This window comes from Acanthisitta chloris, unplaced genomic scaffold (genome assembly GCF_000695815.1).
Source record: "Acanthisitta chloris isolate BGI_N310 unplaced genomic scaffold, ASM69581v1 scaffold15469, whole genome shotgun sequence".
NCBI classification, from domain to species: domain Eukaryota; kingdom Metazoa; phylum Chordata; class Aves; order Passeriformes; family Acanthisittidae; genus Acanthisitta; species Acanthisitta chloris.
Window position 1 is genome coordinate 1,582 of NW_008693199.1, and position 26,026 is coordinate 27,607.

At 53.7% G+C, this 26,026-nt stretch overlaps 2 protein-coding genes across 2 annotated transcripts; one reads left to right on the top strand and one right to left on the bottom strand.

Moving 5' to 3' along the window:
- Positions 1-1,118: 1,118 nt before the first annotated feature.
- EMILIN3 (elastin microfibril interfacer 3) lies at positions 1,119-6,880 on the top strand (the record flags this gene model as incomplete). Its single annotated transcript, XM_009082992.1, has 3 exons — positions 1,119-1,241; positions 4,210-4,457; positions 4,986-6,880. Coding segments are annotated over 3 exons (2,266 nt in total), but the record flags the coding sequence as incomplete, so codon positions are not given.
- A 3,416-nt stretch (positions 6,881-10,296) lies between these two features.
- LPIN3 (lipin 3) lies at positions 10,297-18,652 on the bottom strand. Its single transcript, XM_009082994.1, has 19 exons — positions 18,461-18,652; positions 18,216-18,311; positions 17,207-17,442; positions 16,886-16,993; positions 16,363-16,483; positions 15,769-15,985; positions 15,042-15,141; positions 14,752-14,921; positions 14,576-14,669; positions 14,294-14,363; positions 14,089-14,181; positions 13,463-13,524; positions 13,066-13,195; positions 12,685-12,833; positions 12,437-12,523; positions 11,166-11,318; positions 10,765-10,876; positions 10,570-10,673; positions 10,297-10,441 (listed from the first exon to the last, which is right to left on the bottom strand). The coding sequence occupies exons 1-19, from the start codon at positions 18,650-18,652 to the stop codon at positions 10,297-10,299; spliced, it is 2,439 nt and encodes an 812-aa protein (XP_009081242.1).
- Positions 18,653-26,026: the final 7,374 nt, after the last annotated feature.

The window sequence follows — 26,026 nt, forward strand, 5'->3', positions numbered from 1 at the left end:
GCTCAGGGGTGGGTGTGTGCAGTTCTCCCCATGTCACCCTCTGGGGACAGAGCAGTAGGGCTCTGGCTCACTCTGAGTGGGGACAGATCGATGAAGGAGGGACAGGCACTGATGGCAAACAGGTGAAGACAAAGTACCCCCCCTACCCATGCCAAGCCCCCCAGCTCACATGGGGCGAGCCGTGTCCTCCCGCCTCACTGAACACCTCCCTGCACCTGCAGCTCGCGCTGGCCCATCTGCTCCGTCCCGCTGACCCTCCGCCTCGGCTCTGCTCTGCACTCTGTGCCTGTGCCCTCCTCTCCTCTCGCTCTGCCGTCTGCCACGTCCCCTTGTCCTTAATCCCTGCCTCACCACACATCCCTGCTGTCTCTGCCCCTGCGGACCAAGTCCATCTGCTCCTGCCAGCAGCCCTGCCTTCAGCTGGAACAGCCTTGTTCTCCATCTGTCCCACCAGCACTCACACATCCTTCCCATGGAGCCTTCCTCCCAGTCAGCTTGTCCTCAGCACCTGGATTTGCTGCTTGGCTCAGGAGAGGTCCCATGGCTGGAGCTGACTGCTACCTGTGGCATCCAGCTGCAGGCACGGTGGCAGGAGGAAGAAGCTCTGCTCCTTGTACTAACTGTCCTAGAGATCTGAAGAGGTTTCCAGCCTCCATCACAAACCTGGTCTCTGTCCCTGCCTCCATGGTGGAAGGACCCACAGTGCTGCAGCCCTGTAGAGCAGCAGGTCTGCATCTCCTCTCTGCTGACTGTAGCATCAGTCAGAGTGTGACTACCCACAGCAAGGGCTGAGGGCTTTTGGGCTGGCCCCTGAGCTGGCAGCACTCCAGGAGCTGCAGAAGGACAGATCACCCTGCCAGCCACTGCTGGAGCTATTTCTTGGATGCTATTCCCATAACTGCTGCTGCTGGTGGGGTTCTGCTTGCCATCCCAGCCTGTCTCGCTGCCCAGTCCGTGCTGTGCCAAGCACAGTCCAGCTCTGGGAGTGAGGCTTTGGGTGAGCCCAGCACTGGTGACAGTGTCAGGACAGGCAGACCTGCCTGGGGACTGGAGAATAGCTGGGATGCTGCTGTCTGCTGGGGCAGAGGGTAAAGGTGTCTCTCTGTGCTTCTCCCTAGGAGCTACTGTGCCTACGTGGTGCAGCGCAACGTGACGTGCACACTGCAGGATGGGGCTGAGAGCTACGTCAAGGCTGAGTACCACAAGTGCAGCTGGGGACCCAAGTGCCCAGGAAAAGTGCTGTGAGTATGGGGGACACCAGGGCACAGCTCCCTTCCCCTCCCAGTGTCAGGTCACAGCTCTCCTGGGGCTCCCAAGACCCTGTGCCACCTTTCTGACCATGACCCCCCACTTTCCAGAAGGAAGTGAAAGGGGCTGAAGGGCTTTTTCTGGACAAGGCAGTTGGTGGCAGGGCTGTGGTGCTGAGAGGTGGTGAGATGGGATCTGTCAGGAGGGAGTTCTATCCCTCCTCAGAATCTGTGTCATGGGAGGTTTAGGTAGGTATTCAGTAAAGGTTTTCACCCAGAGGGTGTTTGGGCACTGGAACAGGCTCCCCAGGGAAACATCAAGCCTGCCAGAGTTCAAGAAGTGTTTGGACAATACTCTCAGCATACGGTGTGATTTTTTTTTTGGGGGGGAGGGGGAGGGGGAGTGTGCTGTTCAGGAATTGGACTCAATGATCCTTGTGGGTCCCTTCCAACTCAGGATATTCTGTGATTCAGAAGTAAATCAGGAAATCATGGGAAGTGGGGAGATGCCCGTGCATATGTGCACGGAAGCATTTTGTCACGGACCTGCAGTTTGGCAGAATGATGGCAGCTCAGTGAGAACCTGACTGAGAGGAGGAGGAAATGAAGCCCGTGGCTGGGGGTGGTCCAGTGCTTCCTGTCCCAGGAAAATATTTGCAAAGCTCCCTGCCACCTCGTCAGTGCTGGAGGGGGAAACACCCTGCTGTGCCACAGCTGGAGCTGCTGGTGGTGCAGGGCTGACACTGGGGCTTTGTGCTTTGCCATCCTCCACAGCCCTGGCTGGGGATGCTGCTCCATGTGGAAATGCTGTTCTTCTGCATCCTTCTCAGACCTGATGAGGGGAGCAGAGCTGAGCACTGAGGAAAACTGGGATGAGAGGGGATTTTGTCAGAGCCTGGCACCCGTCCTGTGGCAGCTGGTCAGGACTCCCTCTGTGCCGGTGGTGCCAGGGGCCCCAGGTGCAGCCTCTGCCATCACAGACAGGCTGTTGGACCCACTTGCTGACTTATTCTTTCCAAGTGTTTTAGCAGTATTCAGGGACTTCAGGACATCCTGCAGCTTCTGGTACCTGTGGAGGAGTTCTCCAAAGCCTATCCCATCTCCATGGTGTCCTCTACTTGTCCCCTCCAGCCCTTCAAGCAAAACCAGGGTGAAAGCAGGGTGTTTTCTGAGGGCAGCTGAACTTTCTGCACAGCCTTGGATGCTGCATCCATGCACAAGAGGGAAACATGTTTTTTCCACGTGCTGGGGCCATCAGCTAATGTTTGTGCAGCTGCAAGTAATACTTCCCCTTGCTGCCATCTGGAGCAGGAGGAGATGATGTTGGAGCTGCCCAAGAGCTCTGAGCTCCTCTGCAGAGGCTGGGGTGACACAGTGCCCTGCCTTCTGGATGCAGTCCTCATCCTTACTTCATCCCCTGACAGTGGCTGGGAGCAGCAGCTTCTTGTGGTACATCCAGGAAGGTTTCTACACACAATGACAGAAGAAAAGACCATAGAAACTCAGCAGCATCTGTGAAGAGGCATACCAAGAAGAAGAACTTGGTCTGACACTGTCACTGCCTTTGGGACATTGGTGATGTTGAGAAATTTTGAAGAGACTCGGAGAACAGAGGATTTGAGTTTGCTTTGTCCTTCTGCCCTGCAGCACATATGGAGATGGCTGTATCACACTGCAAGTTGTGTGGAAGTGGCATTGCCAGGGGCTGCAGCCTGGTCTGGGGGCACTGAGGATTCAGGCAGGGACATGGATGACAGGGAATCATCGCTGTGTGCTGCCCTGAGCAATGGGATAAGTGTGAATGCCTGACACAGCCCCTCTACAGCACAGACGGCTGTGCTGCCTCCTCTGAGACCTTCCACTGGACGTGCTGGAGGAGAACAAGGACCTGATTGTGTGTGTTGTTGCAAAACAGCAAACTTCAGGGCTTTAAGGCCCTGATAAATTCAGATTGGAAATTTCTAAAAGGCACGTTCAAAGCTTTGATGTTCAGAGGGGATGAGAAATGCACTGTCTTCAGCACAGTGCAGCTCAGCTCAGCTGGTGAGGGGACATGGATGCTGGTGGAGTCCTGTCCCATCCCTGCCACCTCACAGGAAAGGGCCACAGAGAAGCAGGGAGCAGCTGAATCCTCCCCAATGGGCTGTTGGGACCCCATACAGGGCAGACCAGAGGGAGGGTGTTGGTGTCCCACTGTGCAAGGAGGTGAGCTCTCACCTTGTGTGCTGGGTACAGGGGGATTGATGTTGTAGTGCCCAAACTGGCGATGACAATACCTCCCAGGACATCTCAGCTGGGGCAGGAAGCACTGTAAGGAGCCATCCCTCCATGTACATCCCCTAGCATCGCTCTGGGGACCCTCAACAGACCAGCCAAGCCCCATAGGCTTCCCAGCAAACTGTTGCCCTCCACACACATAGAGGTATTTCAACCTTCATGGAGGATTACAGTTGAGAAGAGGATTTTTACCCCACTAGGAAATTCTGTAGGACCATTCAAAGTGCAAAACAGTTCCACAAGCTGTCCACTTCCCTCTTGGAAGTGATCTGAGCTTGCAGGAGTTTCCATGACTTCCATATCATTCCAAATCACTTCCATAATTCATCTTGTTCTCTCCTGGGCCAAAAGTTGCCAAACAGTGTGACATCTGTCACAGTGGTCAGCTCTTGGGCCAAGGTCCACAGCAGTACACTTACAGCTGCTGTTCTAAGCTAACAATGGGTGTCCCAGGTTAGAAACAACTCCAGCAAAGCCACACTGTAATGCTATACTAAGCTATGGTGCAGCAAGAGCTCTTGGAGGAGGTGGGTCATGGTCTGCAGGTGCATCATAAAGGTCTCAGCTTGGCTTTTCCATGTGCCTGCATCTCCCACACCCAACAGGACCTGTGACTTGGCTCTGCTCTATTGCTTGATGTTGCTTTCCTAAGCTGTCTTCTCTCTCCCCTCCCTCTCCTGGAAAGGTACCGCACCTTCTTCAGACCCAAATACAAGATTGGATTCAAGACAGTGACTGAGCTGTCCTGGAGGTGCTGCCCAGGCTTCATGGGAGAAGGGTGCCACGACAGCCCGACCGACCAGCCCGGCCTTCTGCCCCAGCATCCCAGCCCTAAAATGCCTCCCGGGCAAAAGATGTTTCCCATGCCCAGACTTCCTCCCTATCCAAAAAGCCACCCTGACCTGTTTCCAGGACCAAAGAAGAATCAGTATGGTGAGAGCTCACTCCTGCTTCACATCCCCAGGTCACCACATCACTGGCACGTGCTCAGACCTCCTGGTTCTTTCTGTTCCAGCACAGGGCATAAATTTGACACTAATTCAATGGGTGATGTGCTTTCTATCAGATCTGACATTTGATTGCTCTGAGGACCACTTGCTTTTTTAATCTCATTGCTTTCAAAATGTGTACTTTCAAAATTGCCTTTCCTCATTGCTTTAAAGCATTTGTCCATTAATTATGGGGTTAATCGTGTGTATCTCAAGATGAAGCTCCTCTGGGCTGTTCTCATCACCTGCTGTTGGTCTTGGGAGCAGAGGGCTGGATCCTAAGAAAAAAGAGAGTTTCCTGATCAGCTTAAGAATAGATGTAGAAGGAGGGTGGGCTGAGATTTTGCTGAAATGGCAGTAAGAGGAGGCAGGAGCTAATTAGTTATTATGAAAAAGGACTTGAAGATAGGCAAGGAGGAAAGTTAAAGGAGCACCAGACCTTACTGTGCTCTCTGTTTCTTACCCCATGCAGGCAGGAAGCTGCCTGGCCTCTTCGGGGACCGCCTGGATCGGCTGGAGGAGGAGGTGAGGCGTCTCTCACAGTCCTACGACAGCCTGCACACCATGGTGAGTGGGCTGGGGGATCGCCTGCGGTTGGCCATCCAGGAGGACACGACCAAGATGATTGGCTCCCTGATGAACAGCCCAGGCACACCTGACTCCACAGTGGGCTTTGGCATCATTCCTGATGGCCTGGTGGATGTGGCAGACAAAGCCGACATCGCCACGTACCCTCCTGTGGGGGAGATCCTGACCAAAGTGACGGAGGTGAGCGACGTGCTGAAAACCAAGGCAGATCTGCTGCATGAGGTTCAGGGCATGGTCCTGGATCACGATGGGCAGATCAAGCATCTGCTGGAGTCAGCCCGGCCCTCACCCCTCACCTCCATCGACCTGCTGGAGGAGTACGTGGACACGAGGCTGAGCAACCTGCGTGGAGAGCTGCTTGATGGCTTTGAGAAGAAGCTGGGGAAGATCCAGACCACGTGCGATTTTCGGATCCAAGAGGTGCGGCAGCAGTGTGAGGAGGAGAAAGCTGCCAACCTGCGGCTGCAACAGACGCTGGATGGGAAGGAGCTGGAGATCAAGAAAGAGATCTCCCAGCTGGAGACCCAGATCCAAGGGCTGACAGTGGTGGAAAGCTGCTGCAGCAACCTGGACTACCTCACCGATCGCATGAACATCCTTGAGAAAGGCCTTCACAGCATCTCTGAGTCCCAGAAGAACTTGCACTCACGGTTGGATGGAGAAATCTCCACTGTCACCCTGGGGAATCTCTTTGAGGGACGCTTTGAGGACCTGGAAGCCAGGCTCAATGCTACAGAGAGGGAAACAGGGAACTGCTGCTCTGGTATAGAGGACAGCATGAGAGGCACAGTGGTGGCAGAGGTGGATGGCATGAGGACTGCCTTTGAAGACAAAGTGCAAACCCTGGAGGACAGGTTCATGACCATTGTGGGGGAGCTGAACAATTCCAGTTCTCCCACGGGAATGGATGGAGCAGTGGTGCCTGTGCTGGAAGGGGAGCTCGCCAGCATGAGGAAACGAACAGATGAGACACTGGAGGTGTTACAGAGTCGCCTTGTCACACTGGAGAGCACTTGTTCCCTGGGATGTACCTCTGCCTCCAAAGATGTGGAGACCTTCCGGACAGAGATTGAAGACTGCCAGAACAAAAACCAGGACCTGCTTCTCCGTATGGACAGCAATTACGACCTCCTGCGCAAGCTGAATGCCACCATCCTGGAGATTCAGCGGCGAATCGAGGAGGAAGCATCAGGGGCTTTGCAAGGGGAGATCACCTTGCTAAAGATCAACCTGAACACCGTGAGCAAGTCTCTGACGGGGCTCAAGGACTCTGTCTCCCAGTACTCGGACACTGTGACACATGTCAACTCCTCGCTGGATGAGCACGAGCGGAAGATTGAGGACGAGGTCCACTCCATCCAGGAGAAAGTCAGCGACCAAGGCTCCCAACTCTTCTTCAGCAACCGACGTGTTCTGAACCTCAAGGGAGACCTGGAGCGACTCAAAGCCAGGATTGTCAGTGACCTGAGCTCCTGCAAGAACGTGGCCCATGACCTGCAGCAGGAGATCTCTCACTTCGACGAGCGGGTGGCGCGGGTGGAGAGTGCCTGTGGCAGGCTGGGTGCCATCACAGGGAGCCTGGACGACATCAGGGAGGAACTGGAGAAACACACGGGCAGTCTGTGGGACTACATGGACCACATGAACGGGACCCTGGCTGCCCACTCTCAGGAAATAACAGGACTGAAGGACAACCTGCTTGACTGCCAAGCCAAGATCTCTGAGCTGGCGGAACAGGTTGGGCACTTGGAAGAGAAGGCAGAGGAGAGGCAGCATTAGCCACACTGCCATGTGCATTGTCTTCTCCCCCCATGAAGGACAGGATTAACTTATATCACACAGACTCACTCCAATGTGACAACAGTTCTTGGGATAATTTTTTTTAATGAAAAGCTGCTACTTTTTTTCCTTAAACTTGTTGGCCCCACTTTTCCATAACTGCCGTGCTGGTACTCCCCTCCCAATGCTCGGCAGCTGTCCCGACCCTGGTGCAGCAGTGTCACTGCCTCCTGGCCGGGGGTGTTGCTTTGGCTCCTGGGCTGATGACCCCAGAAGGACAATTCAGAAGGAAGCTGGAGGCGGGAATGTTGTTGGCTTTTTATTTTATTTTTTTGTGGATTTATCACTTCTTGAAGAATAAACCCCCGTAGTTATCAGCTGAGGAATAGCTTTTCTGACCTAAAGACCACCTGCATCTTAATCCAGGGACTGAGCAGAGCCAGGGCTCCTTACAGGGAACAAAACTTACCACAGGAATTGCTGATTTCAAAGAACACACGTATTCACACGTCCCCCTGGGAACTGGCTTCCCCTCTCCGAGACGGCAGCCCTCCTTGTGTATGGTAAATCCATTTATACTGCTCCCTCCTCCATGCAGATGCACATGCCTTATGGAGCCTATGAGGGTATGCATTAGGAAAACACATATATGCATATATATGTGTGTGTGTGTGTGTGTGGTGCTGTATGTATATTTTTGAACAATCCACTGTCATGGTGCTCATCTGATTTGCAGAGTTTCCTCCTGCTGTCCCCATGTCTCTTGCCATATTCCAAAGAGCCACACTGAGCAGCTAAAACCTGCAGCAGCAGTGTCTGGGGAGAGCCCCACAGTCCCCAGAGCTGCTGTGCTTTGCAATCCCACGTTGCTCTGTGGTTACACCTGGGACTGACACGATGGGTTATGGAAAACATGTGTCTTCTCCAAGGAGACATGTGTCAGTAGGTCTCTGCAGAGACCAGGCTGGGCAAAGAACAGTCCTGTCCGCCAGCTCTGGTTCTCTCCTGTTTTATTGCTTAAACTGTGAATGTGGTTTCCCCTCATCTCGACCCAGGGCCGGAGAGTTCCAGCTGCTCCAGGGTGCGAGTGCAGCAGTGTGGGAGCAGGAGCTTGCATCCTCCTCACATTCCTCTGGGCCCTGGGACCCACACCGATGTGGGGCAAGGCAGGGCACCTTTGAGAAGACCTCTGGAGACCTCTCCTCAGCTCAGCCTGGGAACGAAAATGCTGAGTGATTTACCCAGCTTGACTATGGTTTCCCATGAACAGGCAGGCTGCAAGAGGAGGTTGTACATGTTCCTGAGCAGCTCCAGCCTTGTCCTATGGAGCTGTCGCACACAGAACCTGCCTCTTCCCAGAAACCCACCAAGGGTGTCCTCGGCTGATCAGCCAACAGGGTATTCATTACTAGGATGAAGAGGAAATTAAAGAGCCTCGATCCAAGCAGCTCTGGCACTTTATAGCAGAGGAACATATTTCTCTAATAGCTCAGCGTTGCAGCTCACAGACCCTTCCACACCAGCCAGACTTCAGCTCCTACCTGGTGCCCATGACCCTCACCAGGCTGTCCCTGCTCTTCTTCACTACAATTCCCTCCCTGATCCCCCCCTGACTGCATGAAGGAGAAGCTCTGTGCTCCAACCAGCACAAAGCAGCAGTAGCTCCCGGTAGAGGTGCATCTGTGCACCTTTTCTCCTCCATAAAAACTGGGTGAGCTCCCTGAAACATGCTTCCAGGCTGGGGAGGACCACAGGGATCCAGTTGGCCACATGATGTTCCCCAATGCAGTTTAAGTTCATTTCCCTGCCAGAGGAGCATGGGCCATCAGCTGTGGGAGCAGGGACCTGGCCCCCCCACCAGTCCCCCAGCCCCACCAGATGATCACAGCACCAGAATCCACTCTCACTGCTCTGGGCTTAGCTGATTTGGAGCTACGCTGCAGCTGCTGAGACACTTCTCCAGCTGCTGTTGGGCATCCTGCAAAATTTGCTCTTAGACAACAAAATCTACTTTATTTTTTTCCCCAGCCCAAGAAAGAAGTCTTCAGTACTTTGTGATGGGCCAGGGAAGCCCTCACCCCACAGGAGCATCCTGCCTCAGCCCCCTTCCCATCCCCTCACACCTGGGAGAAAAAGGGCTGCAGCAACCAAAGAGAAAACCAAGCCAAGGGCCAGGCTCCCCCTTCCCCAGCCAGGTCTGGGTTAGAGTGCCTGAACAGGAACAGCTTCCCCCAGTACAGAGGGAGCCAGGACTGGCCATAACAAAACTAGGACAAGGAAGACGTCTGACCTTCCAGAAAATGGTGCTATGTTTGGACTATTCCTGACTAGTCACTTGAAGCTATGGACAGTTTGTATTTCAGTTCTCAGCTATTCATGTTTAAAAAGTGAAAGGAACTTTGTACAAAACTGGGCATTTTTTTTTTATTGCTTGCAGAGGGAAGAAATGGTGGCCATGGGGTTGTCCTTGCATGGGCAGCTTTCCGAGGCAGTTGGTAACTGATCCCTTTAAAAGGCTGTGTTCTATTGTTTTTAAAACCTTGTACATTTGTTCAGATTTTAAAAGCCGAAAAAGTATTTGTACTGGAAAGGAAAAAAAATAAAGTATTTCTTGCTGAGGTTTCCAGGATCAAAATGACTTGTGTGGCTTCCAGAAATGGCAGACTAGGAGATGATTTACACTCACAGCAGTCAGGGAAGGAGAAGGTGGATGCCAGACTGGAGGAAGGAGTGCACACATATAAAGCCAGGATTTGTCTCCTGTATTAAATCAATTTTTCTATCTTAGCCTTTTTCTGGAAGCTGGTCCCATCTCCACCAGGACCCCTTTGTCAGGATGCTTCAGCAGAATAAACCCAACCACATTTTAAAATGACCTGGAGCCTGGTTCCCACTCCTATGGACAAGGCTACAGCAGACAAGAGGCAGCCTGGATTAAGGCACTATTTATTATTGCTATTAGTGAAGAACACTTAAAGACCCAACATCTTCCATCCACCTTAGCGAGTTGGTGGGCAGTTTCACTCCATCAGCTAGCAAACCAGATACCTGGATTTGCTCTGCTGCAGGTAACAATAGCTAGGCCAGAAGCTCATCAATAAATAAAAGAGTGACCCAGCCCCACCTTTAAAAAAGAGCCAGGCTTTAGAGGGGTCATGAACATTAGAAGAGACTCTGCTTACAGGGATTTTAGTTTAGTAACTGGAGTTTTTGTAGAGTCAGAGCTTCTTCTTACACCCTTTGACTGTCTGGAAAGGGGTGTTGTTTCTAGCACAGGTCATGACCACAGATCAACTGCACCTCAAGTGCAAAATGCCTGAGCAGCAAACGGAGGAGGAGGAGGTGCATCTGGAGCATTCAGTCCTCGCAAAGAACACACAGGAGAGCCCTGGGTCAGGTCTCCACAGGGAACAGGGTTAGGAGAAGGCATCTAAGTCAACAACAGGCAGTGGAGGTCTCCAGTGGGCAAAGTGGCTGTACTCTGGGCACACCAGAGCAATGCTCCCACTCTGTCCCAGGGGAGGGAAGACAAGCTCCACCAGCTCTGACAGCCGCTCATACCTGTGGGGTTAAGAGAGAAGTTGTATTGGGGTCATTGGGCAGTTGTTTGCTTTTCTACCCCATGAGATGCTTCTCTGGGTTAAAGTCAGGTTAACCCAAAGGTGCTGAGGAATAAGCACATTGCTTACGTTGACTTGTGGCTCTTCATGAGCTCCTGGATCAGCTCTCCCTTGGGGTTGACAGTGAATATGTGGCTCTCTGGCAGCCCCACTTGCTTGTAAGCATAGACATCCTGCTCAAGGAAGGTCAGCAGATCATGAGAGCTGCAGGAAGGCACCACCACCCATCCTGAGCCCTCCCTCCACCCCTGGAGACCCACTCACATTGGTCCTGTTCCCAAAGGCCGCATAGAAAGGGTGATTCATGGCAAACAGGTTTTGGATGTCCGTCAAGCAAGCCACCTTGAATACCTCTGGCTTCTTCTCAATCACCTCCCTGCAGCACAAGACACATGCACAGAGCAGAGGTCAGAGTGGCATCAGGTGGCCAGAACTGCAGACAGCCAGGCTGTCTGGGGCTCAGGGAAGTGATTTGAAGGACCAGAGTTTTTTGTGCATGAGGAGCTTCTCCTCAGGGAACAGGCAGCTCCCATGCTACCTGCAATAAGACTCATCATGCACCAAGGAGGGCAGAACAATTTAAGGCTGTGACATCCTTCAGTGTTGAGCTGGGGAAGGAGGTACTGCCTCCAGGTACATGGGAGGTACAGGAGAGGACACAGTACCTGTGGAAGGCAGAGTAGAGGCTGCTGGGGGCAAGCAGGATGGGGCCCCTGGGGAGGGCACAGCCTTGCTCAGTGACCCATTTGAGGTAGCTTTTGGTGATGTGGGCCATGCCGATTGCCCTGGCTGAGCAGTAGAGAAACTTGTAGCCATTCCTAGAGAGAACACAGAAAACCCCTCAGAGCTGTGACCCGGGCAAGGCATTCTCCTGCTCTGAGCAGGAAGAGGAGGCAGTCAGGTACCTGACCTAAGCCCAAACCTGTTCACCCTTTCAGAAAACAAGGTGGTTGGTTCACCAACAGTGTGACCCTCTTCCCCAGCGACCCGGGCTAAGTCCAGTACTCATCTCCCTCACCCTGGGGCTCCTGCACCACCCTCCCAGCAGCCACATTCCCACCCAGCTGCACAGCACCCATTGCTGCTCAGTACCCATGCACCCAGCTGGGAACCCCAGGCAGCATCTCCATCCCACTGGGCTGCCTGTGCGGGGCTGTACCCAGCCTTCACAGACCCCTGGGCAGCATCTCCATCCCCCGGGGCTGCCTGTGAGGGGCTGTACCCAGCCTTCACAGACCCCAGGAGCATCTCCATCCCCCGGGGCTGCCTGTGAGGGGCTGTCACCAGCCGACCGTGGGGGGCTGTACCCAGCCCTCGCAGGGCAGGGGGCGGCTCTGCAGAGGTGGTACCAGGGTGGCCGGAGGCAGTCGAGGTGCTGGTCCCGTCCCTGCAGTCCCCGGGAGCGGGAGCCCCCATCCCTCCTGGGGCCAGAACAAGCCATCCACGGGCCCACAGTGCCTCTCAGTGGCCACAGGGGCCAGGGACCGAGCTGGTGGCTCCGCAGGGACCCAGTGCTAATGTCACCCCTCGGGGGTCGGTCCCCTGGGCTTTAGGAAGAGATCGCTGGGCACTCAGAGAGGCATCAGCACTGCCCCAGGGGCTGGCAGTGCTGGGACCCCCATGCCACCACTCTCGGGTGTGACCTTGGGTGGTCTCATCTGCTTCGGTGCTCAGCTACATCTCCCCAGCAAAGCCTTCACCGACACACACTCCTTTTCCAGGGAAGGCAATGCCAGAAACTGGTCCCAGGGGACCCCCGGCTCTCACCCCCCAGCATCATGTAGCCAATACAACAAGCATCATCCATCACTGACAGCCAATAATGAGGCAATCCTGGCCATCATCAGCAAGTAAAGAGCCCTCAAACTGACTCCCACTCAGTCTCTTCTCCTTCAGCTTCCCACTTCCCCCTGGCCTCAATTGATCCAATACCTACAGGTGAATTTTGTGGAAGAGTTTAACAATCCCACGATGAGTCCAGTCTTTTCCCAGATGTGGCAAGATATGTCCAAGAGCATCTGACCTAGAAGGAAAGGACACTGGGTTAGTGTGATTCACCCTGGTGGGTACCCATCCACACCACAATGGGGTTTGTGGTCCTGTCTGCTTATGCAAAAGCCTTTAACAGACACTTCTCCTAATGGGGGAAAACAGGGATTTTGGAGTGGAAGAAAGGCCTTTTACCTGGTGATGGTGCCATCAATGTCTGAGATGACCACCTTGTCATCCCAGTTCCATAGGTAGATGGTGGCCTCACAGCGGCACGTGCCCTGGTACTGTGTTGTCACACTGAATGCCACTTCATTGGGGCCATCCTGCAGGTTCAACCTTTCCTGTGGCAGAGGGACAGCAAAATGTATTACAGCAGCAGCAATTCACACCAGTCTAAGGCTTGCCAGAGGCCAGACTGCCACCCAGCCAGGCTAGAGACCCCAAGCCCCCAAAGGGTGACCACCCAGAGCAGAATACCTGGATGCCCTATAAAAACATGAGGTCAGGAGAAGAAAAATCCCTTTTTAAGGGTTTCATACAGAGGCAGTGAAGGTGGAGGAGTAAAGTACATACAATTTGTTCAGAGGAGAGCCGCAGGGATTTCTTGTAGGTTGGCAGAGGTTTCTGAGCAGGAGTCTCCATTGCCAACATGTCCCCAGGGTGCAGGGGCTCATCATCACTGGATGACACCTCTTCCTCCTGCCTGCACAAAGGGAAGAACATTTTGGCTTTACTTTGCAGACCACAGCTTTCCCCATGAACATCAGAAGAGATCTGGAGGGGACTCAGGACAACCCACTCATCACAAAGCATCCATGGAGGAGCTTGGCTGGACCAGGGTCAGCCAGAGTCTTAACAGAGCTTTCTGCCCTTTTACATTAGGTAAACTTGGAAATTACTGGTCACATAGGAGGAGAAGAGATCAGGAGCATGCAGACTCCTGAAGGTGACCTGGGAGAGAGGCACTCACCTCTGTTGAGCAGAGTCAGGCTGCGGTGTCCCCACGCTGGCTTTCCTTGGCCTCAACTGCTGCTGCAGGCAGAAAGGAGTGTGCTGGTTTGGGCTGGGGTAGAGTTAATTTTCTTCACAGTGGCTAGTATGGGGCTGTGTTCTGGATTTGTGCTGAACAGTGTTGATAACAGAGATGTTTTAGTTATTGTTGAGCAGGGCAGGAGCAGGGGCTGCTTTGCTTTTCTTCCATTTGAAGCAGCAATACCAAAAGAGAGGCAGCAATGCTCCCCCTGCCTTTGTGAGGACACTGCCTGTGGAAGAAGCACAGCCTGGTGCTGTGGTGGGGCAGGGAGACCATCAGGCACACGTGGTGCCTGGAGACCTGGAATGAGGGTCACATGGCTGGAGGTCTCACCATTATAAAGTCCATGTTACTGCAATACCAGGTATTGTTCTGCTGCTCAGGTACTAGCAGACCCAAGGAGACAGCAGCAACCTTCAGAAGTCACCTTGCTAGGTCCTGGATATCCTCATACTCAGCATCTCAGGCCATGCCCAGGACATTCTGGTCTCTTACTCCCACCCCTGCCAGTTACCAGAACAATGCCTGAGGACATAATTGTCACAGCCATTACTCAAACACACCTCCTCTGCTGGGAATTCTCTCCTCCTCCAGGAAAACCACCACCTTCTGTCTGTCTTGGGCATCTTCTCCTTCACCAGTTGGTTTATGATACTCTGTGAACAAGGAAGAACATTGGATGAAGTCAGTCCTCAGCCCAGGGAGGCTCAGCCCAGGATTCTCAGGCCTTGCTGAAAATCATGGCCATAAGTGTGTTGTACCACTGACCTCAGGAATGTTCCTTTGGAAAGCCTGCAGGGACAGGACCATGGGAGCAGCCACTGCCCAGTTGTAATACCTGGAAGAAGAGGGATGGGCACATCACCAATCCCGGAGCGAGGGCTTTTTACAGATTACCATCCTACAGCACGGCCAGGTCCCCTCCCACAACTAGTGCAGTACAATCATGCTCTGCAATGGAGTCACATTCCTACAGGAGGGTCTCCATAGGGACAAAGTGGCCACACTGGCCACTGTGGGATGAAGCAGCAGGAAGAACAGGCCACTCACTTCTTGTTGATTAGTATCACCAGGTTCGGGTCATAGATGAGCCCTGGATTCTCAGCAAACTGCTGGTAGGAGACCATGCACTCCATGAACTTCTCTGGTGGGACAGAGGCTGTGTCATGCCACTGGTGTATATAATGGATTTCAGGGCTGCAGGTTCCCCTTTCCCTCCCACCTACCGTGAGAGATCTGCCTGCTGTCCCCCAGGCCCCCACACAGGGACAGGGCAACTGTGGGCAGTGAGACCGAGTCGGAGTCTGTGGGGCTGTCAGCAGGCAAGTTGGATGGCAGCTGGACAGACACAGGGCTGCTGGGGTCTGTCACAGGCCTTGAACTCTGCTCTGTGTCACTATGAGCAAGAGAAGAAACAGTGATGACATCAGGCAATGGTTTTAGACATACCTCCATCCTTTGCACCAAGGGAATGGCTCAAGAAGGTCTGAGCTTGGCCAGCTGGGGAAATTCATACCTCCTGGGGAAATACAGAGCCACCTGCTCTTCATCCAGGTTGGAGAGGTCTTCCAGGTAAACATCACTGGGACCCAAGTGAGGACTTCTTTTCATGGATCCTCAATGCACAGAGAAAAGAGAGAGAGAGAGCTTAGCTGAATCACCTTTCCAACCACCCCAGCATCTATCAAGAAACCTAACAGCATTTTCCTCCATCCTATCCATGTATCATACAAACAGGACATCCATTTTCCTACTTGAAAAGCTGTCATAAGTCAACAGCAACATAAGTGTCTCAAGACACCTGCACCGGTGTGATCCTTAAATAAACTGTCAATGGGTACACATAAATGCTTCTCTGTGATCTTCCTCCCAACTTGGTGTGCTCAGGACAAAGACACAAGCCAGACCACGTGCTGCCAGACACTTCAAGTTAAGGTATGGTCTGTACTGCTGAGAAATCCTCTAAGCGTGGAAAAGCAGAGACGTCCAAGGATGGACTTCAGGGAGCATAAGGCAAGAAAGCCTTCCTGGGAGCTAAGTGGTCACTGAAGGGTAGAAATCTGAGGGATGTCTCTTCAAAGTGAAAGAGCTGGTAGCACTCAGAGAGCAAAGCAAACACGCCACACTGGGAGTACCCAGGGCAGTCACAAAGGAGTTACACTGAGTGAACAACCCAGGCCCTCAGAGTCAGACACATCTGAAGGGTCAAACACCACTTCCAGCAGCATCAGTCACCCTCTCACCTTGCCTCCTCTGCCTCTCCAGCTGAGACTCAGGGCCTTCTGAGCCTGCCTGCCTCAGAGCAGTGGCTTCCTCAAAGGGCTCCACACTTGCCTGAACCTCTGGCACAACACTCCTCTCTCTCTCCTGTTTCTCTTGTGAGACTGAGGAAGTCCCCAACAAGCTCTTTGCCCCCACAGCACTCGGGATGTCCTTCAACTTGGGAATGCCTTTCTCATCCTGGGGTGCAAGTGTTGGCTCAATAACAGATATAGCTGAGGAACAGGATATGCCCTGAGGTCCTGCTGGGCTTGGATCCCCTCCCAGACTTTCAGAGGTGGCTACAAGAGAGGTTGCCTCATCCACTGGGACCAGTGTCGCAGAGATGGTGGTTGCTGAAGTAACAATGGTCTTGGTGGCCTTGGTTGGTTCAACTTGTTCCATTTTGTTCACCTCAAGGAAAGCAGAAGAACAGGTTGGAAGGATGAGAAATTGCCCAAAGCATCAGGAAGAAGAGAACAACTCCCCTAAGGCTGCCAGGCCACAGCCTCCTGTGCTTTCTGTGGGTCTTTCAGACACCCATTCCCAGGAGCTGCTAGTTAAGAGCAGGGACTCACCTGAGGGAGCCTTCCCCAGATCCACTGCACGTGGGATTCAGCCCCTAAAGCAAAATTCTCCTGTGGTCTGATCTCCAGTTCAGAGTCACTTCTGGGAGAAGATGGATGGTTCACTGTGAGACTGCAACAAGAGAAGGTGATGTGGGACCTCACCTACACTCCAGCCCCATGTTTTCCTCTCAGCACAAGGACATATAGGGCCATGCATCCTGAAAGGCTGGTTTGCCCAATAAGGCTGTCACTTACAAAGGAGCAAGACCTATGGAAGCTGAGGACCAAGGAAGCAAAGTGCTGTGCCAGTGGTTGTCCAGAGCAGCTCAGCAGCAGAGACCTCTGTGCATGCAGGTCTCTTGCATCTGTGACCATGGTCACAAGCATCCCTTGTGGCCTCTGAGCTTTCCCCCCAGCCACACCATATCAGACCAGGAAAATCCTCCACCCTTCCATACCACCTTCCCAGTCACAAGGCACATCCCCCTGCTCTCACCAAAGCTGAGCAGAACATCTTGGCTCTGCCCATTACCTGTCTGCAGAGGCCAACTCCCCATCGGAGTACGGGTACATTTCTGGGGTCTGCAATGACCTGGCTTCTTCATCAGGGAGATCAGCGAGGGATAAACACACTGCATTGCTGCAAAGAGGGAAACAGGTCAGTTGTACTACTCTCAAGCAGTAGCCTCCTCTCCAGAAAGCTGGCAATACTCAGCTTCACCATTTCCACTGGCTTGCTACTCCACAGCAGGCTGGGCTTAGCTTGGAAACATCTTCTCACTGTTTCAGTACTGCTGGGCATCACCATGTGACCCCACAGGCTTGACCCACCACATCACCCTGCCCATATCACCTTGGGGCTGGCAGCTTGCATAGTTCCTCCATGGACATCTCACTTTTCATCTTCTCACAGCTTTCTGACTCAGAGTCTGACACCTCCTTCCTCTTGGGCTTTCTCCTGCGTCGCCTCCTCTTGCGCAGGGTTATTTCAGCACTGGTAGCCTCCTGCCCATGGGAGGGCTGAGCAGCTTCCTCTGGGCTCTGCTCCTTGGGGATGGGGGATGTGCAGAGGTGGGAGGGGATGCTACCCTGCAACAGGGATGGGGAAGAGCCCATCAGCTCCCTCCAGCACTCTCCTTTCCAGCCCAGCAGCTCGTTGCTCTCTCCTATGGAACGTACTCTACCAACACAACCAACATCACTGAGCCCTAAGCTCAGGGGTGGTTTTGTGGCCTGGCCTAAAAGGAAAGGGTTTGTACATACAACATGTGAATGAAAGAACAGTAGGGCAATCCAGCCACAAGCTGAAGACCTCTTTAATGCAGGCAAGAAGAGACAGGCAGGAGATGGCACCACAAGACCAGAATTGCAAAGGCTGCAAATGGGTTTCGGCTCTAGAGCCCTGTCCTGCTCCCAAACCCAGCCCAAGCTAGCAGCAACCACAAGACAGCCTGTGAGAAGAGCTGCCAAGATTTCTGGAAGCCACAACTAGTCTCATCCCACTTCCCAGTGGAGTGGACTGCCTGCCACAGCATCTGTCTCACTCTCATCCCTGTCCCAGGATGCCTCAAGAGGCCAAGCTCCAAGATATCTGCCCAGCTGGCCAGCAGCCATGCCCATTGATGGAGACCAGTCTGGGATGCAGATATTTGGACTAATACTCCCTCAGGGTGCTCCACTGCCCAGATTCTCCACACTGGTTGCAAAGTCCTTTGAGTAGGAACCTTTCCAGACATGGAAAACATCAGAGAGGAGTCACTCTGGGGAAGAGCAGCATTCCAGACCTGGTCATTCCACCTCAACCCTGCACTTCCAGGTAGTCACAGTGGCACACAGACCTACAGCACCTCTTCCTCACCAACCTCATTCTCCTCTGACTCCTGGACAAAGAAGGCCTCTCCATTGTCTCCCAGCTTCATGTGCAGATCCACAGGCTCCCCATTGATTTCAATGTCAACCTAGCAGGGGCAGAAGCAGAATGTCCTTCCAAACCCACTCATCCCTTGGAGCACAGGGGCATGTCCCCAGAGAGGGGACAGGTTGGGGGGCTGACAGTGACCCAGCCACACCAGGAAGGAAGCATAGCCTCAGGGCAGGTGCCACTTACCACCTTCTCCTTGGAGCGCAGCACTCCCAACTTCCCGAAGCGCACGTGAAATGGGGAGCACTGGAAGGAGTTATCAGGCTGCCTCACCACAACCACATCGATGCAGCCTGTCAGGGTGGCAGGGTTGAGGCCCCGGTACAGCTCCTTCACCGTGACAAAGACAGTTTCAGCCAGCTGCCCCACGTAGTTCATGGTTTGAGACTGCAAGTGAGAGACAGGAATAGACTCAGGAAGGGGAAGAGAACTTCAGCAGCTAAATGCAACCTCATTTTACTCCAGAAGAGTCATGCCCCAGCTGCAAACACAGGCCCATCATGAGGACAGGTAAGCCTCTAGGAAAACTGAGGCAAACACCTGAAGGGCCTTGATGAAGATCAGCCAGGGCCTCTGTGAGCACCAGAAAACAGGACAGAGCATGAGTTATTGCATCCAGCTTGGAGGAAGGATGCCTTTGCCATTGGGATACGCCATCACATCAGCCCCTTGGGAGGGCAAATACAACCTCACAGCAGCACTGCACAGTCAAACATCCTGTTCAAACAAGAATTTGGTTGGCAGGAGACCTCCTGCCCTGCACTGTCCTTAATAAAAACCCAAACAACTTAGGGCAGAGAGGTGGGAAGTCTGAGCTGCTGCATACACTACACACTCACTTTGAACAAAGTCCAAACCTAACATGGCCCTTGCCACCATCATCCATCTTCCCAGGGAATCCCAGTAAAAGGGCTGTGCTTCCCAGAGGACACCCAGACAGCTCTGTCACTCCATTTTCACAAGGCACTGCTGCACTCCAAGGTTGTACAACTCCTGGTTTTCATTAGCAAGAACACATGGGAAGGAAAGCCTTGCCTGCTTCCTACTCATCCTCTTGCCCACACACATCCTCCAGCCACTCACACCCTGACTGGAGACAATTCCCCTGCACCATGCTGGAGCAGAGTCCTGGCTGCAAAGCCAGAGATCCACATGGTCCATGCTGGGCTTGGGACTCCAGCTACACAGGGTGGCATGCATGTTCCAAACAGCTCTCATGCAGCCCTCCTTCCTGCAACCCATCCCTGGCAGCTGTGTCCAGGCCAGCACACAGAAATCCCTGCAGTATGTCCTTGTCAGTGTGCAGAGTGTTGTTCCCAGGCCCTGGGCCAGAGGATCCCTTTGCTCCATTTGCTCAGCACTCAGCATCAGCAGGACAGCAGCATCAGCAGGACAGCAGTCGTAGTGTCAGCACATCCCACCAGGAGCTGGGAACCACAGAGGGTGAGCCCAGCTCCCACAGCTGTGCACCCCACCTTGTCCCAAGGAGAGCAGGAGGACACAGGGTGACCATGGATGAACTAAAGGAAACCTTTTGTGCTGGCAGCACAGCCAGATGATGGTGTGGCATCCTCAGGGGCGCTCAGCACAGCCCCCAGCACACACCCAGCCCAAGGGGCAGCTGGTGAGAGTCGATTCCTTACCCAAAGGGACGAGGACAAGCACGTGCCACCCGACGAGCCCTCTGGCCCAGCAGGTGCCCAGCCCCTCCGATCCGCTTGGCACAAGCTCAGCCCCGTCCCGTTCCCAGACATCCCTCCTGGCAGGCAGTCTGCGTGGGCAGACGCAGTTCCCACTCCATGCCCTGTCCCACACCTCTCCCTGACAGCCCAAAGCCCAGATCCTCCCTGGGGGATGATGGCAGGGAAGTGCTAGGCAGCTCCCGAAGCTTCGGTGCCTCCATCAGCTCTGCGGCAGCAGGACCAGGATCACGGGGCCACCACCAACCTGCTGAGCCCAGCTTTCCCAGGCATCCCTGCCGGGGTGGGCAGCCCTCCAGCTGCCTTCCCTGCTGCGCCGCAGGGCCTGGCAGCAAACAGGAGAGAGCTCCTCGCTGCACAGGGCAGGATTTTTGGAGGAGAGGAACAATCCACTTGGCACCGATGCTCCCAGGGCAGTGCTGATGGGCTCTGGCTGGGATACACACTGACAGACCTTGAAAAGTGCATTGGGAAAATTCTGGGTAGGTATATCTGGTTTGGGGTGGGGGCTTGGAAATTGTCCCCAGGAACAGCTCCACACTGAGCATCACCTTCATGGCAAGCACAGGGGGCAAGAGATCAATGCAAAGCTGCAGCCACACAGTAAAAAAACACATGCCAGAGATGCATTCCCTCTGCAGAGCCACTGTTCCCCTCTGCCCCAGGCATCTCACTGCTGGGCACTGCTGGGCATGGCCTTGATGCAGTTTTCAGCTCGCTGAGTTTAACTCCCTGTGGCCTCACCTGGGATAGCTGGAGGAAGGCAGGGAATGGACAGAAAAGGCTTTTCCCTGCAAGCCTCAGGCTCACCATGGGTGGGGGAAGCTTATTAGGGAGGTAAAGGGCAAGTCATAATCTGGGTATGACTAATAAGTGAACAGGGCAAGAGAAAGGGTTTTCAAGTCACATTCAAAACCTATGGAGGAATGGGGCATCTCAGCCCCCAGAGCAGCAGGGCACAGCTCTCCACCACACAGCTCTCACAGAGGGAGACTAGGACAGTCCTGCCCTGTGGAGGCAACACAGCCCACAGACACATCAACACCTAAAAGGCTTTCCAAAATAAGTCAGATGTTTTGCTGACACCAGCCTGCTCTGCTACCGGGCCATGCTGCCAGCAGCACATCCTCTCCATATCCACATCCACACCCCACTCCTACCCATCACATACCACAAAGCTCTGGGACCTTCTCCATTACCTGAGCAGCTGCTGAGCCTCAGCACCTCCTCGACTTCAGCCCAGAAACCCCATGGGCTGCTCCCTGCTCACCCTCAGCTCCTCCTCTCCCTGCAGCTTCCTTCCTCTCACCTGAGCAAGGGGAGGGCCCCAGAAACAGCACCCAAGCCTCAGACTGTACCTCCCACTGAGCCTATGAGGGCTCCCGGGAGGCTGGAGGGTGGATCTGGGCAGGCAGTGACACCTGCACACAGCAGCTGGGACTCATTGCAACCAGCTTCTTTGCTCCAGCAGCTCTGGGCAGAGCTGCCAGCTGCCCTGACTCTTCCTTCTCCAGCCCACCCATCCCACAAGGACACAGGGAAGTCTCAGTGAGACGTAAAGGGAGGGAGTGGGTGGCCAAGTCCCAGGGGCATCTCTGCCCTGCTTCATCTTCAGTGGGATGGGAAAAGAGATAATGTTGAAAGAAAAGCACAAAAAAGCAGAGGCTTTAAGAAAACAGAAGCTCTTCAGATCTCAAGGGGCCTGAGAGCAGTGGGGAAGTGATGTGGGAATAGCCAGGCGGACTCAGGTGAGAAACTGAGGTGGTGGGGTTTTTTTGTGCCCCCCTAAATGTGCATTGACTCCCACCATACTGTGTCTGTGGGGCAAGAATGTGGCTGGTGTGGGCTCTGCCCCGTAGCCACCCAACCCCTGTGCAGGTGATTCTCCAGTACCCTCTGTGCTGGGTTTTGGAGTGATAGGGATTGAGTGGTGACAGCTCCTGGTCTGGACAAGAGCTGTTGGCACTTTGGGGATGAAGGCTCTTCTCCTGGTGTGCATGAAGGGCTCTCTCACCCATACCTCATGGAGCTGATGTTGCTCTGTGAGAGCAGGGAAGCATCAAAGCTGGAAGATGGCTGCTTAGGACCTCTTCAGCCCCTGTGACAAACCACCCAGGTTGGTCACAGCTGATGGGTTGATCTGCAGAAATGCCACAGGTCATTCCCAGATAAGCCTCATTACCTCCCTGTACCTCAGTTTCCTCAGCCATGCCATACTGGTAAGGCTGGTGGCAGTGGGAGGCACAGAGATCCCCCTGTGCCTGTCCAACACCAAGCACAGCCTGGACACAAGGTCTCAGAACCAACACGGGAACCTTCCTGAAGGCTGTGACAAATCAGCTGAGGAAGGAAACCTGTTTTCCAGCAGCTTCATGTTTCTGAGATCTCTACCCCTTGGTGAACTTGGACTGAAAGCAGATATTGTGGGTGGCCAGGCACAGCTGCAGTCCCCAAGGAGGGTGGGCTGGGACTGCTAGCACTGGCTGCTGACCCCAGTGGCACAGGTGGCTGCCACCAAGCCCCACAGCCCATGGCCAGGTCACTGGCATTTGTGCCCAGCAAGGAAGAAGCATGCTGGAACCTCCATCTAGACACCTCAGGATGTGACACCTCAGCTCCTCTGTCCTTAGACTAGTGCTCAGTGATGCCACCAGAGTGGGTCTCACCCAGAGCAGTGGGTTACGCCCTGCAAGCCCTGGGGCTGCAACACAAACCCCAGGCCTGGAACACAAAGGCAAGGACAGATCTGGGCTGCAGATGCCTGGTAACTGGTCAAAGTGCAGCAGAGGACATTTCAGCACAGGACACCGTTTCTTCCTCAGCCAGCTGAGTGCATCCTCAGGTGAGCACAGAAAAGGAAGGCAAAGCCAGCAGGAGCATGTGGGCAGCTCAGCCTTGCAGTGGCTCCAAGCCCCCACCCTCTGGACACAGGAATGAGCTTCTGGCACTCAGACACCCTGCAGAAGTACCTTCCCCATCACTTATCTCCAAGGTTCCTTGCCCAGCTGGTTTTCCCCACCATCCTTGATGCCTGGCTCCCGACACACCAGGCTCTGCTCATCCCACCATGCCCCTGCAGCAGATCCCCAGCTGTGCCATGGCTGTGCTGGGTGATGGCTGTTCCTCCCTTACAGATTCTTTCTTTCTTTCTCCTCCCAAAAGCTTAAAGCACTTTTAATTGCCATGGTAATTTTTTTGCAAAGCCATAAAATTATCCTTGGTTCCTGCCAGCTGCTTTTCATACTCCCTCTTACTCCCCCTTCCTCTTTTTTGGTAGGTGAGCCTTGCAGATTCATCACTCCCTGTGCTTGTAATCTTGAGCACCCCAATTTCTCTGTGCATCCCCCACATTCTCCCCCAGGAGCTGCTCCAACAGGGAGAGGTTTCTCCCCCCTTTTGGAAACTCCTCAACATGCAGATGTTTGCAATGAGCCTTTGCAAAACAAGACAGATTTTCTTATTAGTCAACCAAGATGCAATATTTTCAGGTTCTTGGATTCCAAAAAGCTCACACCCACATCCATCTTGGTGGCTTTCATCCTCCACCCCAGCAATCCCCACCCATCCTGGATCATGACCTTCACCCTGCACTGGGCAGCACTCCCTTTGGGCTGTGCCATGCATCTGCTGGCTGCAGTGCTGGAAGCCACAACTTCAGTGTTTCCAGGGCCTCTCCAGAAAAGCTCCATCCATCCACTTGGCAGTTGGGAGGCACTCACTGCCCAGGAGACTCATAAATTTTCCTCTGTCCCAAAAAACAAGTCATGTCTTCAGTCACAGGGTGGGAGAGGGGACAAGACGTGTCAAAGACAGGCTTGTTTGTGCCCCTCTTTGTATTTCAACAGCTGCTGCAGCCCAGCCAGGCCACAGCCAATTCTCCAGCTGCCTCCAAGGTGGGAATTGATGAGGGTCTTGCCTCCTCCCTCAATCATCACATTATTTCTCTAGGATTTTTACAGCTGCTTGATCTCATATTTGAGCAGCCTGGCAGCCCCTTGGGATGCTTCTCCTTGGATCTCCCACTTGCTGCCTACCTCTTCATGGGCCTGGGGTGAAATGCCTGGATGGAGGGTGGATGATCCAGGTGTAAGACAGACCTGGGAAGCTGGCCAACCCACCTGCCTCCTTGCTGGCTGAGACCTGACACAGCTCAACTCATCAGAGGCACTGGTGAGGGTCTCAGTTTGCTGTGCAGACAAGCAAAGCTGGGGCTGGACAGGAGATATCCTTCCAGCCACGGGGCTCAGCCAGCAGCTGAGGACACCAGCACTATTTGATGGATGGAAGTCCACCTTGCAAGCCCCTGCAGCATCCAAATCCCCTTCCCACCCCTGAGCCAGGAAGCTGTGTTCTCCTGTCCCTTTCCCACACTGGAAGGATGCTCCAGGACCTCATGGCTCTGTGGCCCAAACTTGTGATGGCCACTAGCCTGCCTCCTTTCTCCCTGTGTCTGCTCTGTCCCACTTAATCAGGGGGTTCCTGAAATGCCAGCAAAATCCAGGCAGCAGCCAGCCAGGCTGAGGCATGACTGCAAAGATGCCTGAACACTGCACAGAGCAGGATGCTGCAGGCACCAAATGTCTGGTGAGAGATGGACAGAGCCATTGGGCTGGGTAACCCAGATTGACAGCTGTCAATCAACCCTGATGGTCCAAGGTCCCTGTGCCAGGCAGTTCCCTGCTGCTGGAGGGGCTGTCATCCAGGCTGACATCCCTCTGCTGTGACCCTCCAGAAATCCCTGCCAGAGTGTGGGATGTGAAAGGGCTTTCCCGTTATCAGTCTTTTCTCCCATTAAGGAGAAACAGCCTTTTGAGAGCAGAGGGAGCTCTGGGAAGGCTGGCAGAGCTTCCTGACCCTCAGCTGGCTGGGCTGGAGCTCCCATTTCCTTCCCAGCATCAACAAAGAGCTCCAGAGGCTTGTAAAAGGGGTGATTCAGCAAAACAGGATGAGAGGAGAGGCAAAAACACCAAGTCAGCACAGCTGGATGGGGTGAAATTCCCATCTTGTGAAAGCCATGGGGAGCAAGGCTCAGGTATCCTGCTCTTTCAGGGATGGGGCAAACTCCTGAAAGTCCATCTGCTCCTTGTGCCAACCCTGGAGCCAGGAATACAATAGGAAAACAGTGGTGTAGGGTTTGGTTTTTTCCCTTCCCATTCCCATAAAGATCAGGTCAGACTGGCCTAGCATGTGATGGAGTGGGTGGGAAAGCCATTTTGCCTGAAGAGGAGGAAATGCCATCCTCAGTCACCAATCACAAGCATTGAAAAAGCTGAATTACGGCCACAGGACCAGTTGAAACCATCCGTTCTGGTTTAAAAACACGCTCTGCTGATCTGGCTCCTACTTTCTGACCTGTTGGAAGTTCACATTTCTTCTGTAAACACAAAGGGTTCAAGCTTACTTAAAAAGAAAAAACAGAAAGCTGCAATTCCCACACACTCGTGTGGCTCCAAGAGCCAGAGCTCACAGAGAAATCCAGCCACGCTCTCAAACCGGGAGAACCAAGAGCCCTGAGCACAAAATGATCCTGGAAAATGAAGTCTCTCAACTGAGGACCCTCAGCTTTTGTGTCCCAGTTGCCAACAACCCAGCCAGGACCTGCACTCTAAAGCCAACAGCATTAGATAAGGTACATCACATTAACATCAGTCTAACTCTGAGCAGTCTGACCATCAGCTCCAAATGCAGGAAAAGTGGGATGACGCACACATTTAGGCAGCTGGAAAATCTTTTATCTTTTGTCCAAAGCTGGTGTCTGATTTCAAGACAGATGATCTTTCCAAGCCACGCTTTATTTTAAAAAAATAGTCAGCGCTCAGTTCGATCCCTGACCTGCTCACAGCAGGCTGTGACTAACGCTACCAAAGCCTCAGGGTGCAGTGGTTTGGGCACCCCGAGCACCTCCCCAGCCCAGGGAGTGCAGGCTGGACCCCTGAGCCTCCCACCCACCCTCCATCCTCCGCGGGGTGGGACAGACACCTCCCCGGGGATGACACGCTGGGAGCGGGAAGGGGCCGGGGGTTTCTAACCTCCCAACCATCCCTCCGGGCTC